At 48.8% G+C, this 16,443-nt stretch overlaps 1 protein-coding gene across 1 annotated transcript in view; it reads left to right on the forward strand.

Annotated features, from left to right (window-relative positions):
• Positions 1-442: 442 nt before the first annotated feature.
• TSHZ3 (teashirt zinc finger homeobox 3) overlaps positions 443-16,443 on the forward strand; it is a 111,118-nt gene continuing 95,117 nt past the window's right edge. Inside the window, exons 1-2 of the mRNA XM_053607515.1 lie at positions 443-506; positions 1,013-1,143. Of these exons, the coding sequence (XP_053463490.1) occupies positions 1,080-1,143 (64 nt within the window). The 5' untranslated portion in view covers positions 443-506; positions 1,013-1,079. The remainder of the gene's footprint in view (positions 507-1,012; positions 1,144-16,443) is intronic.

The following is a 16,443-nucleotide window of genomic DNA, read 5'->3' on the forward strand; positions in this document are numbered from 1 at the left end:
CTCACAGCAACCCCAAACTGCTGGGTTTAAGTGATGCCTCTGCCTCAGACTCCTGAGTAGCTGGGAGTACTGGCATCCACCACAACACCACCTGGCTAGTTTTTCTATTTCTTTTTCGTAGAGACAGAGTCTCGCTCTTGCTTAGACTGCTCTTGAACTCCGAAGCTCAAGAGATCCACCTGCCTCTGCCTCCCACAGTTTATAGACACAGCCCTAAGATAAGCATCTTGAGATGGAATGATTCCCTGGTGGTAATCATTAACCAGCCAAAGATAACCCCTATTCACCTTGCAAAGGGGAAGCAGAAGGAAATTTCATACACACACAGAAGAGAAGGCCACAGCCCAGGACAGCCACAGGAGCCGGAAGAGGCAGGAAGTGTGTTCTCACCTGCCCCCGGAGGTGGGTGAGAGGGCCAGAAGTGATACAGCACTTTATCCGGGCCCAGCGATGCTGACTGTGGACCTCTGGCCCCCAGAACACGGAGGGAGTAAATGCCTGTGGTGGTAAGTCACCACATCCATCTGTGGCATTCTGGCGCAGCAGCCGTAGGGAGCTAAGGCACCACAGAGCCCAGGCCTGTCTCACGGAGGCCGTGACAGATTTCACTGCTCCCGGGAGCTCTCTCAGGGGCTCTGTGTTCCCACATTCCAGGGAGCAGGGTCACACCGAGAACTGCTTGTTCCCTGGGTCTCGTCCAAGAGTCGCCCTCCCCCGTTGGACGTGACCTCCAGGAGAGCCAAGGTCATGTGCTAGGCCCGAAGCTGGACACAGTGCCTGGCACAGAAGAACGGTTAGAAAGAATTATTTGTGAATTATCAGCACAAGTAAGGAGCTAATGAATAGAGAGTTAGGAAGTGAGAGGAACGGGGCCTGCCATATGGATAGCAGATGTCTTACGGTACCATCTTATTATTTATCTTGCATTTGATAAGCCTTTTCAGATATGTGCCTTGCCTTCCCAACAAGTCTTAAAAGCATCTGAAGGTGGCAATCCCCTCTCTCCTGGCAGAGATCTGCACAGCTGACCAACAGGGAACGCCCCATCGAGGCCCGCCCGTGGAGTGGCTGGCGTGCAGATGGAGAGCAGAGAACTGCCCGGCACGGGCTGCCATCTACCGAGTTGCTCAGGGTGGCAGGCCTGTGAGTCTTATTTATTTATTTTTTTTAAACTTCAGATTAATATTTGGCTACAAACGATTAGTTTATATTGTTTGCATTTGTTAGGTGAAGTCCAAGTTGCAGCCGAGCCGTTGGCCCAGGAGGGGTGCCATGTAGATTGTGCTCCTTAGGTGACAGATCACCTCCCCCCTCCTCACTTCCTTCTTCCTGTCTTTCTCCTCCCCCCTCCCGTCTCTTTTGTTTGGCTTGTGGGCGTGTATTAGATGATCTACTGGTTTCATATTAGTATTGAGTATGTTGAACGCTTGCTTTTCCATTCTTGTGATGCTTTACTTAGGAGAATGTCCTCCACATCCATCCAGGTAATGCAAAGTCTCCTTACTTCTTATGGCCAAATAGTATTCCGTGCTGTGCATAAACCACGGTTCATTAATCCATTCCTGAGTTGATGGGCACTTGAGTGAGTCTTATATTAAAATGTAGAGCTGGTGAGTCTCCAACTTCATGCACTGTAGCCCTGAGAAGGCCCAGGAAGATGCGTTTAAATTTGCTACTGAAACAAGGGTCAGGTTGCAAGGCCACCAGGGGGAGGGGACGACGGAGACACCCGAAGTAGAGTGATGACTCCTTGCAGCTCCCCAAGGACCAGCTGCCGGAGTTGAAGATTTGCTTCCTGCTTAAGCAGAGATGTGATTTTCAGGATGCAGGAGAGAGAGCACGAAATTATCCAGCTCCATTCAGGGAGGGGCCCAGCGGGACAGGGCTCGGGGTCTGTTTGTGTGTCAATGCACTGTAGCAACAAGCAACTGCTCGGAGGGAGGGCGGAGCATGAAAACGCAACGTGGAGAACATCGCAGCTAGACACCGAGCAAATGCAGGGTGAACGCACAGAGGAGTTGGGGTGTCAACACATCTCTTTGGAGAGTTGGCGATTATTTCTGAAAATTACAGATTTTCAACATTTGCTTTGGTAGAAACAGCTGCCATTCCAAGAGCCAAACTCTGAGCCAGAAAATATTGTGCTTTGAGCTGAGTATTCCCATCTTTGAGACGGAGCAGGGCTTCCCTCGGCAGCCTCACCCGCCTCTTGCAGGGTTCTGGCGAGAGAGCAGCTCCTATGAGGAGCTCTGCCTCTTCCTCCAGGGGGGCCAGCGAGTGCCCTCCTGCCCCCTGGCCATGCTGCAGTGTCATTATTTAGGGCCCACACCACTTGTGTAAGTGCTGCCCGGGTGGACGGCACAAAACCTGATAGTCAACAAGTTAAGACATGGGCATGGGTGTCAGAGGCTATGGGGCACCAGAAGGGCTCCTTCGCCTCTCTGGCCCTCAGCCTCCCATCTGTTAAGTGAAGAAATTGGACTCTATCCATATAGAATGCTTAAGGGGGGGGGTAGTTGAAAAGGTTTAAGGTAGCACGCAAACGACTCATTAAATAACAGCCGACGGCACGTTGAGAAACAAGCTTTTTAATTCTTTCTCTCTCTCTGATCCATCAAGGTAGAAGCCTCATTTGGGTGCCAGAACAACTTTAGACATCATTCATATATTTTGCTTATCTTCAACCAAAAAAGGAACAGACCTAAAGGCTCACTGCTGTAGTCAAGCAAGAGTATTCAGCTAGCATTTAATAATATGGTCTTGGCCGAGTGCAATGGCTCACACTTGTGATCCCATCTGGCTGGGAGGCTGAGGCTGGTGGATTGCTTGAGCTCAGGAGTTTGAGACCAGCCTGAGCAACAGCAAGACCCTATTTCTACTAAAAATAGAAAACAGCTGAGTGTGGTGGAGGGTGCCTATAGTCCCAGCTATTTGGGAGGCTGAGGCAGGAGGACTGAGATTGCTATGAGCTTTGATGACACCATGGCACTCTACCCAGAATAATGCAGTGAGTCTCTGTCTCAAAATAGTAATACTAATGATGTGGTTTTCACTGCAGTCAAAGCGAGTGATTGTGGTTTTACATCTATGGTGATGATCTAAAGGCTCCTTTCTGATAGATGTGTGTGAACACAAGGAATAAGCAAAATTGAATAAACGCATTAGGTAAATAAATATACTTAGGTGGAGAGTCCTTTCAGATGCCTGATGTTTGGGGGTCCCCTTGTCCCTCCAACCCTAAGAACTCTTCCAGGTCACCTTTCTGTAAGTCTTTATCAAGAGCAGTCGCGGTCCTCCCTGGCCACATCCTGTCCCTCGTTTGTGTTTAGGACCTACACCTGCAGGGACCACGGGCCATAAGCTCAGAGACTGCCTCTCTGTTCTCCTGAGCCCTCCAGCCCACAGCTGCAGAACATGCCTTGTTATTATAATTCATGCCACTGACACCTGCAGCATCTGAGGCTTCCTTGACACTTCTATTGAAAGAAATATATTTCGGTGTACGTGTTACATTGGAACCTAGCAAGTTTTTCCTCCTATTTACATTTAAAAAAAAAACTCATTACCATTCAAATTACTTTCAAATTATGCTCAACTGGGTTTCTGTACTTTATAAAGACTCCCATACCTATCTCTTTCTGGAATTATAAGTTAAAATATTTTTATTATGATTAAAAACAGCTTCAAAGATTCCAGAGGCATTTGCTAAACTGTGGATAACACAGCCTCGTGCTCACGGCACAAGGGGGAAACTGAGGACAGGAGGGCACCAAGCTAGTGCTGCTGCAAACATTAGCTCAAGCTCCGGCGGTGCAGCGCCAGCCCTGCTCACTGCGATCATGGGTAACTCCGCCACGGACGTCTTCAGGGACATCTCCAGCAACACCAGCACCCTAAGGAAAAGCGGTTGCATCCTCCAATGTTCATCAGCAAATACCACACAAAGGCAAGAGAAAATATATTTTAAGGCCAGGTACAGCAGCTCACGCCTGTAATGCCAGCACTCCAGGAGGCCAAAGTGGGTGGCTTGCCTGAGTTCAGGAGTTCAAGACCAGCCTAAGCAAAGAGCAAGACCCCGTCTCTACTAAAAATAGAAAAACTAGCTGGGCCTGGTGGCAGGTGCCTGTAGTCCCAGCTACTCGGAAGGCTGAGGCAGGAGGATCTCTTAAGCCCAAGAGTTTGAGGTTGTTGTGAGCTGTGATGCCCCAGCACTCCACCGAGAGCAACATAGTGAGACTCTGTCTAAAAAAAAAAAAAAGATATGGAAGTAAATAACTATTGTCACCATAATAGCATAGTATTTCATGAGAAACTTAGAGGCAAAAAGAATAAGTATTTTTGTAACAAAAAATTAGTTGCAAATGCACCAACGTATTATCTCTAAGTAGAGGGATTACATATGATATTGTTTTTTAAAATATATTTTTTTGTTTTTACTGTTTTTTTTTCTCAATTACTTTCTTAAGTGTTAAACTATTGATTTTGTCCCATTTTTTTCAAGGTGGGCTTCTTTTGTGTCCCCTCTTCCTCATTTCTGGAGACTGAGTAGTCCAAGGTCAAAGGACAGGTGTATTTGATGTCTGGTGAGGGTTCGTTTTCAGGTTGGCAGACAGAGTCTTCTAGTTATATCTCCACGCAGTAGACTATTTCTTTATTTTTTTTTAAGTTCTCACATATGAATATGTAACCCTTTATATCCTTGGAAAGAGAGAGGATCAATTGTTTTAAAACCTGGAGAGGTGTGTAGTAGCCCATAGGAGGATTCTCAAGTTGGGTGGCAGAAAGACTCATAGAAACTGCCCTTGTCTGAGCCACAGCTGGGCGTATACAGAATGGACATAGGGAGCCACAGCGGGGGAGGCAGGACATAGCTGAGAATGCTGGACCTGCTGGCCCAGCCCCTCTGTGGGGCTGAGGATAGGCAAGTGGGCTTTGGCTCAGCCCCCAGGTGCTCAGCCACTAGCTCTTGTGTCAGTCTTGGGGTAGCTGTACTTTGTACCTACCCCCAGGAGATGCATGCAAGGTTATAGTCAGAGGTCTAAATGTGTCATGCCAAGTTTTTAAAGGGAATTTCAGGCATCCATGTATGTACACACGCATGCTCTCTCTCTCACACATACACACACCTGTTCACACCAGCGATATTGTTGAGCCAGCCTATACATTCCATATCAACTTATGGCGAGAGCACTTAGAACCTGGCGGGCCTCCTGGCTGTCTCTGATCATGCTCTCTGTCCATTTTATATTCAGGCTTCCTGGGAAAATCTACATCACCTCTCCTTGTATGAATCAAAATGCATGGGTGTCGGGCTGGGAGCTGGGGCTCACACCCGTAATCCTAACACTCTGGGAGGTCGGGATAGGTGGATTGCCTGAGCTCATTAAGTTCAAGACCAGCCTGAGCCAGAGTGACACCCTGTCTCTAAAAATAGCCAGGTGCTGTGGTGGGCACCTATAGTCCCAGCTACTCAGGAGGCTGAGGCAAGAGAATCACCTAAGCCCAAGAGTTTGAGGTTGCTGTGAACTATGACGCCACAGCACTCTACCAAGGGCAACAAAGTGAGACTCTGTCTCAAAAAAAAAAAAAAGCATGTATTTCTCCTCGTCTGTCCATGGTGGCATCTGGGTGATGGGTGGCTCCCAGTACCCAGCCTACCAAAGAGACGGCCCTAGGAACAATTGCTCCTGACCTCGGCCAGGACCCTGGGGCCAGGAGCAAACTCCTCAGCTATTGTGAGGGCCCAAGGCTGTCATCATTCCTATCCCTGCTTCCCAGGGGACAGACCTTAGCGATTCTGAGACCCTCCCCAAAGCAACTCCACACCTTCCCACGCCAGACCTTCCTCTGGCTGAGTCATTGGCCCTGGATTTTTATTGTGTGGCTGTTCTGGGTAATTCCTGAGTTCTCCCTCCCGCCCCCCACTTTGTGAGGTCGTTTGGGAATGGCTTCTATGAGGATGTGAGTCATGGCCACATATCTGAGGTCAGGAAGAGCAGACTTGGCTTAAATGATGGGAGGGAAAGTACGTATCAGAACTATGGGACAAGGGCATCGGTTCATTCCCAGGGAGCCCACGTGTAGGACCCAGATGCTCAGAACAGTGCAGGAGACACAGGCCTGTCCTCCTGGGGCCTCGGGGAGACTGCAATAGTCAGACGGCTGTGAATACACAGAAATGCCAGGTGAGTGCCCTAAGTGACATCTGGTTGGCTCATAGCTCAGAGATTGGGTCCTGAGGGCAGAGAGCTCTGACCCAGCAGGAGAATGAGGGCCTCAGAGGAAGGACTTGAAAACAGGAGAGCTGCCCATGACAAATGCCTCGAGAAGGCTGGAGGCAGGTGCTGGACACCTCGAGGGAACTTTGGAGGAGGCTTCTGTACTGACAGGTCCTGTAGGACGTCTCAGAGTCAGAAAGTGGAAGCTACATCTTGGCCACCCCTCCATGCAAGATGGGTAGATGTGAGGATGGCTCTGTCCCCCACAAATGGTAAAACCTACCAGAAAATCAAATGCATCACACTTGGCCAGACCCAGAGTTAACTGAGAAGTCCAGTACAGATGGACCTGGAGGCTTCAACTTGCATGAGAACTCGGTCACAGCATGGCTGGATGTGGAGCAAGGAATCACCCCCTCCTCTCAGCAATCACAGCCAGAAAGCTGCCTCACACTTCTGGAGGCTCCAGCACAAGTCCAGCACCCAGCTCTCAGAAGTTTTCTCGGGCTGAGCCCCGGAACCCTTTTGGCGGCAGGGGGCTGGAGGATGCTGACTGGTTGAGACTGGGTTACAGCTTCCCCCTGGAACAGAGGGGTAAGGAAGGGCAGCAGGAAGAAGGGTTTCTAATCCCACTCAAACAGCAGGGACTGGAGATACGGGAAAGATGCTTTCCTGGGAGGAAAATGAAGGTGCTGTTAGCAGGAGGAGGAGGAGGAGGCTGGGGCCATGGAAACCAACTGCTGTCCACTTCAACAAGAAAGGCCACTCTGGCATGGGCTCCCCACACCCACCTCCTGCTCCCCAGCCCTCTGTGTCACCCCAGGCAGAGAGACGCCCCACTGGAAGTGCTTGTGTGGGCAAGGAAAGGGGGACACTTTGCTCCATTTACACACTTTGAAGAGTGCATTTTGAAAAAGTCATCTGTGAAGGGAGAGTTCCATCCTTCAATTTAGCCTCAATTCCTGTTTGCTATAAAAACAGCTGACACCCTGCTCAGCTGTGTGTGGGCTGTGCTGACTGTGCCTGCCTTCCTGGTGGCTTTAATGACACCCCCAGAGCTGCCTAACGTTAGAGATTCTAGTCTGACGCGAGGAGGGACTCGGGTTTGGGGGCTGACCCTTTTGGTTTTCCTCCTGACTCTTTGTCAAGGATGGTCTGATACGTTTTTCACAAAAAATGTAGTATTTCTCTCTTTTTGGCCGTGATATTAAATTATATATCTAACTTTCCTCCTTTCTTATAGAAATATTTATGATATATCTGCTAAATAATGTATTTAAAGATGACTGTAGGCGCAATGCTATATATGCATAATATAGGCTACAAGATCTTAAATTATGTAAACATAATTAGACTGAAATTCTACTCCCAAGTCCTGGCATTAGCTTCTACAATCATGGCACATATATTTTTCTCAGATGAGTCCACGTCCCCAAGATTCAAGTTTGTTCACATAGGTATTTGGACTTTTTAAGCTTTGCTCCTATGTACACACACACACACACACACACACACGCACACACAAAAACAATCTATTAAATGTTTAATTTCTGAACATGTAATGGGGGCAAGACATGATTGCAAGAGGGACTTTACCTAACAAATGCAATCAGTGTAACCTGGCTTATTGTACCCTCAATGAATCCCCAACAATACAATAAATCATTAATTAATTAAAAAAATGTTAATGGATTTGAGCTGCACCAGCCACAGGTGTGTAAGCTTTCCCTTCGCTACTCACCTCTGGGCCGGAGAACTATCAGGTGTCAAAGCAAGCAGGTGGTCCCCACAAGTCACCTTTGCAGGTGAAAGCCGCCATGCTGTGGTCTGAGCAAACCCTTAGGCCTTCCCTGCTTTCTATGTACCATTCACTCCAGCCAGGTATCCTCATAGTCTGCCCTCTGGCCCGAAGGCTGGGCCAGTTAGCACCGTATGACTAATTCAGACTAATTGTCAAGGATCAAATAACAGCAAACTATTTCCAGTTGCCAGTCTCCCGCTTTGCAGTTGTCCCTCTGTTATACATCTAAGCAAACATTTGCTCTGCTCATCATTTCTGAGCAAAGACATGAATCACTGACCTACAAGAAACCGCAGAGGCAGCTGTTGTCCATTAGAAGCCAATACCCGGGAACAGCCTGTCGGACAGGACTCCAGAACCGAGTCTGCTTCCTGTGAGTCCTCGTTCTAGAACAGTGATTCTCAACCTTCCTAACACCACGGCCCTTTAATACAGTTCCTGTGGGTCTCGACCCACAGGTTGAGAACTGCTGTTTTAGAAGGAGAAGCCCAGGCAACTCCACTGTACTAGTAGCCGGGTCTGGGCTACCATGTTGGCAGGATGCTAGAACAGCAAAATATCCTCCTACTAAGAAATCTTTCCTACTACCTCTTGCCAAGGTAAACTCCAAAATTTGTGGCTCTCTTTAGGTTGGGGAATCTGATTCCAGAGATTCTTATGAATGTCCCCATATGTCGCCTGAGGACGGTGACATGTGGACCACTTTGCTCTCATTAAAAGCATTTCCTAAATCAGGCTTCTAAACCCAGATTAGAGGGAACCTTAAACTGATGGGCTCTCAGGATTTGGGGACTTATCTGATTTTTGAAACTTGAATAAAAACCATTTTTCTAACGTGCTCTGTTTTGGGCATTTCTACATGCCTCACGTTATTTAATCCTCAGAACTCACCGGGTGGGCAGAAAGCAGGGTACCATCAAAGATGGCAGTTGAGAGACAGAGTCTCTGGGTTGGAGAAGCTTTCAGGCCTGAAGGATGAAGCCAGCTGGACTTTGAAAGGCAGGCAAGGTTAACCTAGGTGGGGTGAACGAGGCCAGTGCTTAGGCGGAAGAAACGATCTATAGGAGGGCAGAAATGCACAGTGAATGCAACGTGATTCTAATGCATGGTTTCAAACTGAGGAGCCTGGGAGATGAGCAACCTCCTCCCCTGGGGCAAGGAAAGTGAGTGACCTGATCAGATGATTCTCTGAGCACTGGGTCCAACCAATCCCCTAAAACCCAACACCTTATAGGGACCTGCATACTATAGGTGCTCAAACATGCACATACATGGAAATGGAGAAAGTGGGAGACGTGTCCCTGATGGCAATTCAAACTTTTTGCTTTATTTAAAAATAGGATTCTGGCTCGGCGCCTGCCGCACAGTGCTTACAGCACCAGCCACGTATACCGAGGCTGGCGGGTTCAAACCTAGCCCAGGCCAGCTAGACAACAATGACAACTGTAATGGATAATAACCGGGCATTGTGGCGGACGCCTGTAGTCCCAGGTACTTGGGAGGCTGAGGCAAGAGAATCTTGAGCCCAAGAGTTTGAGGTTGCTGTGCGCTGTGACGCCACGGCACTCTACTGAGGGTGACATAGTGAGACTCTGCCTCAAAATAAATAAGTAAATAAATAAATAAATAAAACATTCAAAAGAATGAAAAGCTAAGGTATAGATTAGGAGAAAATATTTGCAAATCACCTAAGCCTCAAAGAACTATGATTCTTTAATACATAAAGAACTCTCAAACCTTAGTAGTAAGGGGGGAAAAAGTCCTGATTTTAAAAATGGGCAAAAGATTTGAAGAGACATTCTTCAAGGGGATGTAGGGATGGTAAATGGGCATGTAAAAAATGTGCAACGTGATTGTCCATCAGCGAAGTGCCACGTAAAGCTGGGGTGAAGCATCACTGTGCACCTATGACAATGATTGACATGAAAAGACACACTGTCAGTACCGAGGGTTGGCGAGGGCACCCAGCAACAGGACTCTTCTGCATTGGTGGTGGGAAGGAAAAACAATGCAGTCACTCTGGGCAAGGGTTCGGCAGTTTCCTACAAAATTAAACACACACTTTCCATGTGACCCAGCAACCCACTACTGGGTGTTTGCCCAAGTGAAATAGAAATCTGTTTTTACACAAAAACTTGTATGAAAATGTTTGTAGCAGCATTATCTGTATTTGTTAAAACTGGAAACAACCCACATTGTCCTTCAAGGGAATAATGGATAGACTCATCGTGGTACGTCCATACACTGGAACTCTGCTCAGAAATAGTGGGAAACTCATCACCAATACGTGGGGCAAATGGTATAAAACTCAAAGGCTAAGTGAAAGACACCAGTCCCCCAAAGGTATGGACTGTATGATTCCATTTATGTAATATTCTTTTTTATTTTTTTATTTTTATGAGACAGAATCTCACTTTGTCACCCTGGGTAGACTGCTGGGGCATCATGGCTCCCAGCAACCTCCAACTCCTGGGTTCAAGTGATCCTCCTGCCTCAGGACTACAGGTGCCTGCCACAATTCACAGCTAATTTTTCTATTTTTTTTTTGAGGCAGAGTCTCACTATGTTGCCCTGGGAAGAGTGTCGTGGCATCACAGCTCACAGCAACCTCAAACTCTTGGGCTTAAGTGATTCTCTTGCCTCAGCCTCCCAAGTAGCTGAGACTACAGGTGCCTGCCACAACACCTGGCTATTTTTTGGTTGCAGTTGTCATTGTTGTCTAGCTGGCCCAGGCTGGGCTTGAACCTCTCAGCCTCAGTATGTGGCTGGCACCCTATTCACTGGGCTATGGGCACTGAGCCTAATTTTTCTATTTTTTACTAGATATGGGGTCTCACTCTTGTTCAGAGGGTCTTGAACTCCTGAGCTCAGGCGATCCTCCCACTTCAGCGTCCCAGAGTGCCAGGATTATAGGCATGAGCCACTGCACCCAGCTTATGTGACATTCTTAGAGAGACACTGCAGTGATGGAGAAGGGATCAGTGACTCTGAGGTGGTTAAGAGTGGAGGGAGGAGGGGTCTATAAAGAGGAGGAGATGGAATTGTTCTGTGTCCTGCTTGTGGTTGTGGTTACTCTAATCAATACCTGTGTGAAAATTCATGCAATTTGTAGGACATAAGGAAAGAGCACCCCCTGACCTGGCTCTGCTCTGTGAGCCAGACATGAGAAGGACTTGGGGACCTTTATTTCCCCCCCCAATCCCTCTGGCTTTTGTTTGCATTCACCTGGGCCGTCTTCCAAAAAGATGGAGAAGCCAGTCACAGGCTCACAAAAGGGACCATGGGGACCTCACTGCTCCCGTGGAGACTTGAGACCAGCCCTGCCATGCCTCACCCTCTACCCCCGTGGTACCTTGGATTCCTGAGCTCCTTCAAAGTTCCACCTGGGAGCCTGGCTTCTGCCCTGCTGCAGACACATACCCTGTTTCCCGAAAATAAGACAGTGTCTTATTTTAAGGTGTGCTCCCAAAGATGTGCTAGGTCTTATTTTCAGGGGACGTCTTATCTTTCCTGTAAGTAGGTCTTATTTTCGGAGAATGTCTTATTTTCGGGAAACAGGGTAGCAGAATGAGATCCCTGATCTTGTGCTCAGCTGTTTTCTACCCTTTGCTGTCTTCTCATTTTGTAAAAAATGAAATTTAATGGCCGGGTGCAGTGGCATATGCCTATAACACTAGCAGTCTGGAAGGCTGAGGAGGAAAAATTGCTTGAGCTCAGGAGTTCAAGACCAGCCTGAGCAAGAGCAAGACCCTGTCTTTACTAAAAATAGAAAAACTGGGCAGTGCCCGTAGCTCAGTGGGTAGGGCACTGGCCACATACACCGAGGCTGGCGGGTTTGAACCCAGCCCAGGCCAGATAAAAAACAACAATGACAACAGCAGCAACAACAACAACAACAAAAAAAATAGCTGGGTGTTGTGGTGGGGGCCTGTAGTCAGCTATTTGGGAGGCTGAGGCAAGAGAATGGCTTAAGCCCAAGAGTTTGAGGTTGCTGTGAGCTGTGAAGCCATAGTACTTTACTGAGGGTGACATAGTAAGACTTCGTCTAAATAAATATATAATATAATATAATATAACATAATATAATATAAAAACTAACTGGGTGTTGTGGCAGGTGCCTCCAAGTCCCAGCTACTCAGGAGGCTGAAGCAGGAGGATTGCTCAAGCCCAAGAGTTTGAGGTTGCTGTGAGCTATGATGAGGCCACAGCACTGAACCAAGGGTGACAGAATGAGACTCTGTCTCAAGGAAAAAAAAAAAAAAGGAAGCTAAAAGGGAAATATTAAGTTCACCTTGTTAACACCCAGAGTCAGAGAAGATTAAAAAAAAATTCTAAATGTATTCCTGAATTGAAAATTAGTAAACTAGGCTAGATTAAATGTACTTAGCAGGATAAAAAAAATATTTAGCTTAGACCGTTTTTTCCCCTTTCTGGGGAGAATTGGCAATGGTTGTCTCATCTTTATCTACTTCAAGCCCAGAGAGCTGCAGCTTCTGCCTTCAGAACTGCAAACCCAAACCCTCCAGCCTGCCTCTTCTTCTAAGCCCCCTGCTATTGTTCTAGAACTGTGCGACTGAGTCTTGTCTCCCTAAAGTGAGCGTAAATGGAGGGCAGGGACTGTACTAGTGAGGGTGCTCCAGGTTGCTGTAACAAGTAGGCCCTCCTGGCAGGGGCTCCACCTGTTCTTTTCTTGCTTACATGGCCGTCTTGGGCAGGTGTGTGTGTCCACGCAGCATTCAGGGATCCCGGCTCCCCCTGTTTCTGGCCCCACCTTAACCAACTTACTTGTCCTCAGCTGCACCCAGTGGGGGGAAATGGACAAGGGCGTGAAGGAGAGTTCCCAGGAGGCCTTTTACATGTTAGACCTGGAGGTAGAAGGAACCACTTCTGTGTATCTTCCATCTGGGAAAGCTTAGCCGAGTGGCCACAGTGAATTGCAATTAAGAATTAGAGACTCAGTCCACCTGTGTCCCCAGGAAGGGCGTGGTTTTGGAAGACGAGCTCTTAGCTTCCTTTGAGTCCTCTCTCTTTGGAGAACTCGAGAAGTGTGTTTATTGGCTGGGCAGCCTACTTGAGGGGGATGAAGCAGAGTGGGTGGCCCCAGTGCTAGGCCAGCCATGCTTCTCAGGCGTGTAGGTGATGGAGAACTCCCCTGGGTAGGGACTCATCGTCTCTGGCTTGATCTCCACCTGGCTGAAGGTCTTGCCCCTGCAGACGCCCACCATGCTGCCCACCATTCCCCGCAGGACAGTCATGTCTTGCAGATGTGTCTCGGCCACCTCTGTCTTCTCCTTGGCCTATTCAAGCACTTCAGATACAGGTGCTGTCTCCCGCCTGGGGCCCTGGTTCAGCTGCTGCTGGCAGGCACTATCCAGCTGTGTCAGCTGCTCACAGGACATACCCAGCAACTGGCTCAGGTCCACGGCCTGGTAGGTGAACTCACAGGAGGCTCTGTTCCCCTTTTGCTCCAATTCAGCCTGAGTGGGTGTGGCCCGGAGATCAGCTGGAGCCCAAAACCCACCTCCCATCACCCCAGATTGCCCCACCTGACACACAGCAAGGTCACCGGGCCAAAGGCCCTGCTGGGACACATTGCCTGAAGATGCTCTGGGGGTGTGCACAGCTCTGGAGCTCCGGGACCTTTAGGGCCTTCCCCACCCTCTGGTTCTGACACCCAGTGGGTGGCCCTGCACTCACATTCCGCAGCCCCGGAGGCCAAAAGCACCACAGCAGCCCTGGGGATAGCTAGAGTTCCGATGGAGCCCAATATCCCCTTCTTTTTTCTTTGAGACCGAGTCTCACTCTGTTGCCAAGACTAGAGTGCCATGGTGTCATAGCTCACAGCAACCTCAAACTCTTGGGCTAAAGTGATTCTCCTCCTCAGCCTCCTGAGTAACTGGGACTACAGGTGCCTGCCACCATGCCTAGCTAATTTTTCTAATAGAGATGGGGTCTTGCTCTTGTTCAGGCTGGTCTTGAACGCCTGAGCTCAAGTGAACCACCTGCCTCTGCCTCCCAGAATGCTGGGATTATATGTGTGAGCCACCATGCCAGGCCCCTTTCAAGCCCCCTTTCTATCCTAGAACCACCACAGAGAGAGACCACTGTCAGACGATGTTCCCTGAGAGCTTGGTGAGGGTCCAACAGTGAACGGTGCTTTGCCAGCCCCACACAGATCTGCAGACAGAGCAGACCAGAGAAGGGCTCAGATTTGAGCTCTGCTGGGAACCTCATCACATCTGTACCCATCAAACCTCTCAGACCAGCTGGCCCTGCAGCAGCTGTGGTTGCATCAGGAAACAGATCGAAGGCTGGTCTTTACAGCCACATAAACCTCATCCTGGCCTCTGCCCACAGAGGTCGCATCTGTATAGCAATCCATCCCCTAGTGCCAGCAGGTGGGCGTCAAGCACCCCCAAGATACCCCATCTGCTGCACCTGCCCAGGGGCAGCTCTGCCAGTCCTGGGCTGTGCAGTGCAGACATCACCATGGCCTCGAGCATGGTGGCTTCAGTAGGAGTGGAGGAGCCAGTGCAGACGAGGTTGAACAAAGAACAAAGGTGACCTGGAAAGAAATCCTTTCATTTGGTTGGAAAAATCACTCTGAAGATGTTAATGTATATAGCAATCAATGCCCCCCCACCCCAGAGCTAGGTGCCCACCTCTCAGGGCCCCCTGCTCCCTGCCGGCTCTGGCTTGTCTCCCAGACAGCTCCCATCTGTATACCTGTCCAGGGGAGCAGCTTTTTCTCAAGATTCTGGTTCCCTGATGCCAGTGATACAGGACAAGTGGCGTCCCAGCCAGCTTGTGGAGCTGGGGGGCGGACTAGCCGCCTCGGCCTTGGTGGTGTTGGTGCCGTGGCAGGGAGAAGAGGAAGCAGCAGGCTGGGAAGTAGGCGGGGGGGCCCTGCAGGAAGCTGCAGTAGCCAGAGGGGCCAGACAACTGCTGGGGAGACACCAGCACCTATGGCTAAACAGGGAGCCCCCATTTTCTAGGCCTGGGAATGAAAGGCTTGTAGCCATTCATTCACGTCCCGGACATGTCCCAGATACGCTAAATGTAACTACTGAGGGTCCCAGACACGAGCCTGGGGGGGACAGACAGAGCAAGAGAGGAAGAGCACGTTTCTCTCCTGACTCGAGTTTTCCTGTTCTGCCAGCAGCTTTGGTGTTTTTATATTCTTTTCTTTAAATAAATCCTGCCTTACCACTGATCTGTGGTCCGCGGGATTCATTCTTCGAATCACCAAGAACCTACTGAAGAGTGAAATTCCAGTATCACCAGGCTGGGGCTGCAGGCAGCGTGGCGCTGTGGAACCAGCACTCAAGCATAACAGAGACTCCCTTTGGGTGCCCCATCCTTAGAATAGATCTTTGCTCTTCACCCACCACCCTGGCCATGCCACCGCAGCACCTTGCCTGGACGATGGGCACAGCTGGCCTCCCAGATACCCCCTCCTCCCCCTAAGCTAATTCTCCACACAGTTCTTATAAAAGGTAACGTGAGCATGTCACTTCCCTCAAAGCTGTCTTTGGGCTTTCCATACCCCCATTGTGCTATTCCCTTATCCTTCTCCCTTTCTTTGACAATAATTAATTGTACCCATATCCATATGTTGTCCTTAGTCATGCTACTGAATTATTTTCTCTTTCACTGGAAGCTGAGGTCTCTAGGAGAGGGCACTGGTCTCAGCCCCTCCTGCGTCCTGGCACCTCGCGGGCATGCTCTCACACTGACCCAAAACGTGCCGTCTAAGTCTCAGTTTCCTCAACTATCAAAGGGGGACAATGAATTCTGTTTGAACCCCTTAGAGGTTCTTGAGGATTAAATAAAAGAATTAGGCTGAGCAGACACTGTGGTTTGGGGACATAAGCCACGCAAGGCGGGCTCATCGTTAACACTGCAGCCTGCAGGTGCTAATTCTGCAAGATACTTTCTCATCACAGTCCAAATTTCAGGTAAGACTGCGGCATCTTCACTAGAAACAATAGCAACGGCCCTTCTGTCGGTTCAGAAACCTGGGAGTCTATTGAAAATAAATTAGTAATGCCTCATCCTCACTGAAAAAGTCTCAGGGAGATTTATAATTTTATTTTTTTCCCCTAAGTGTATAGAATAACATAAATCAAAGGGAGCAATAGTCTACCTTGTGTTTTGACTACTTTGACCCTCTTCAACCTCTGCCAATTTTTATCTCATTTTTTTTTAACTTTATACATCAGAGTTTAATTTGAGAGCTAGTCGAGAAGACAGTGATGTATAGGTTACATCAAATGCAGCTGAAATTACCCTGTCCCCAGGGACTGGAGGTTGAAAGGAGGGTCCCAGGCCTGTTTCAGGGGGTAGAGAGAAATGGTACGGTTGGCCCTTGAACCCAGACTCTGTCCCCCCTGCAGCCCTCCTTTATTGATTTGGCCAGGTTCA

This window comes from Nycticebus coucang, chromosome 10, assembly GCF_027406575.1.
Source record: "Nycticebus coucang isolate mNycCou1 chromosome 10, mNycCou1.pri, whole genome shotgun sequence".
NCBI lineage: Eukaryota > Metazoa > Chordata > Mammalia > Primates > Lorisidae > Nycticebus > Nycticebus coucang.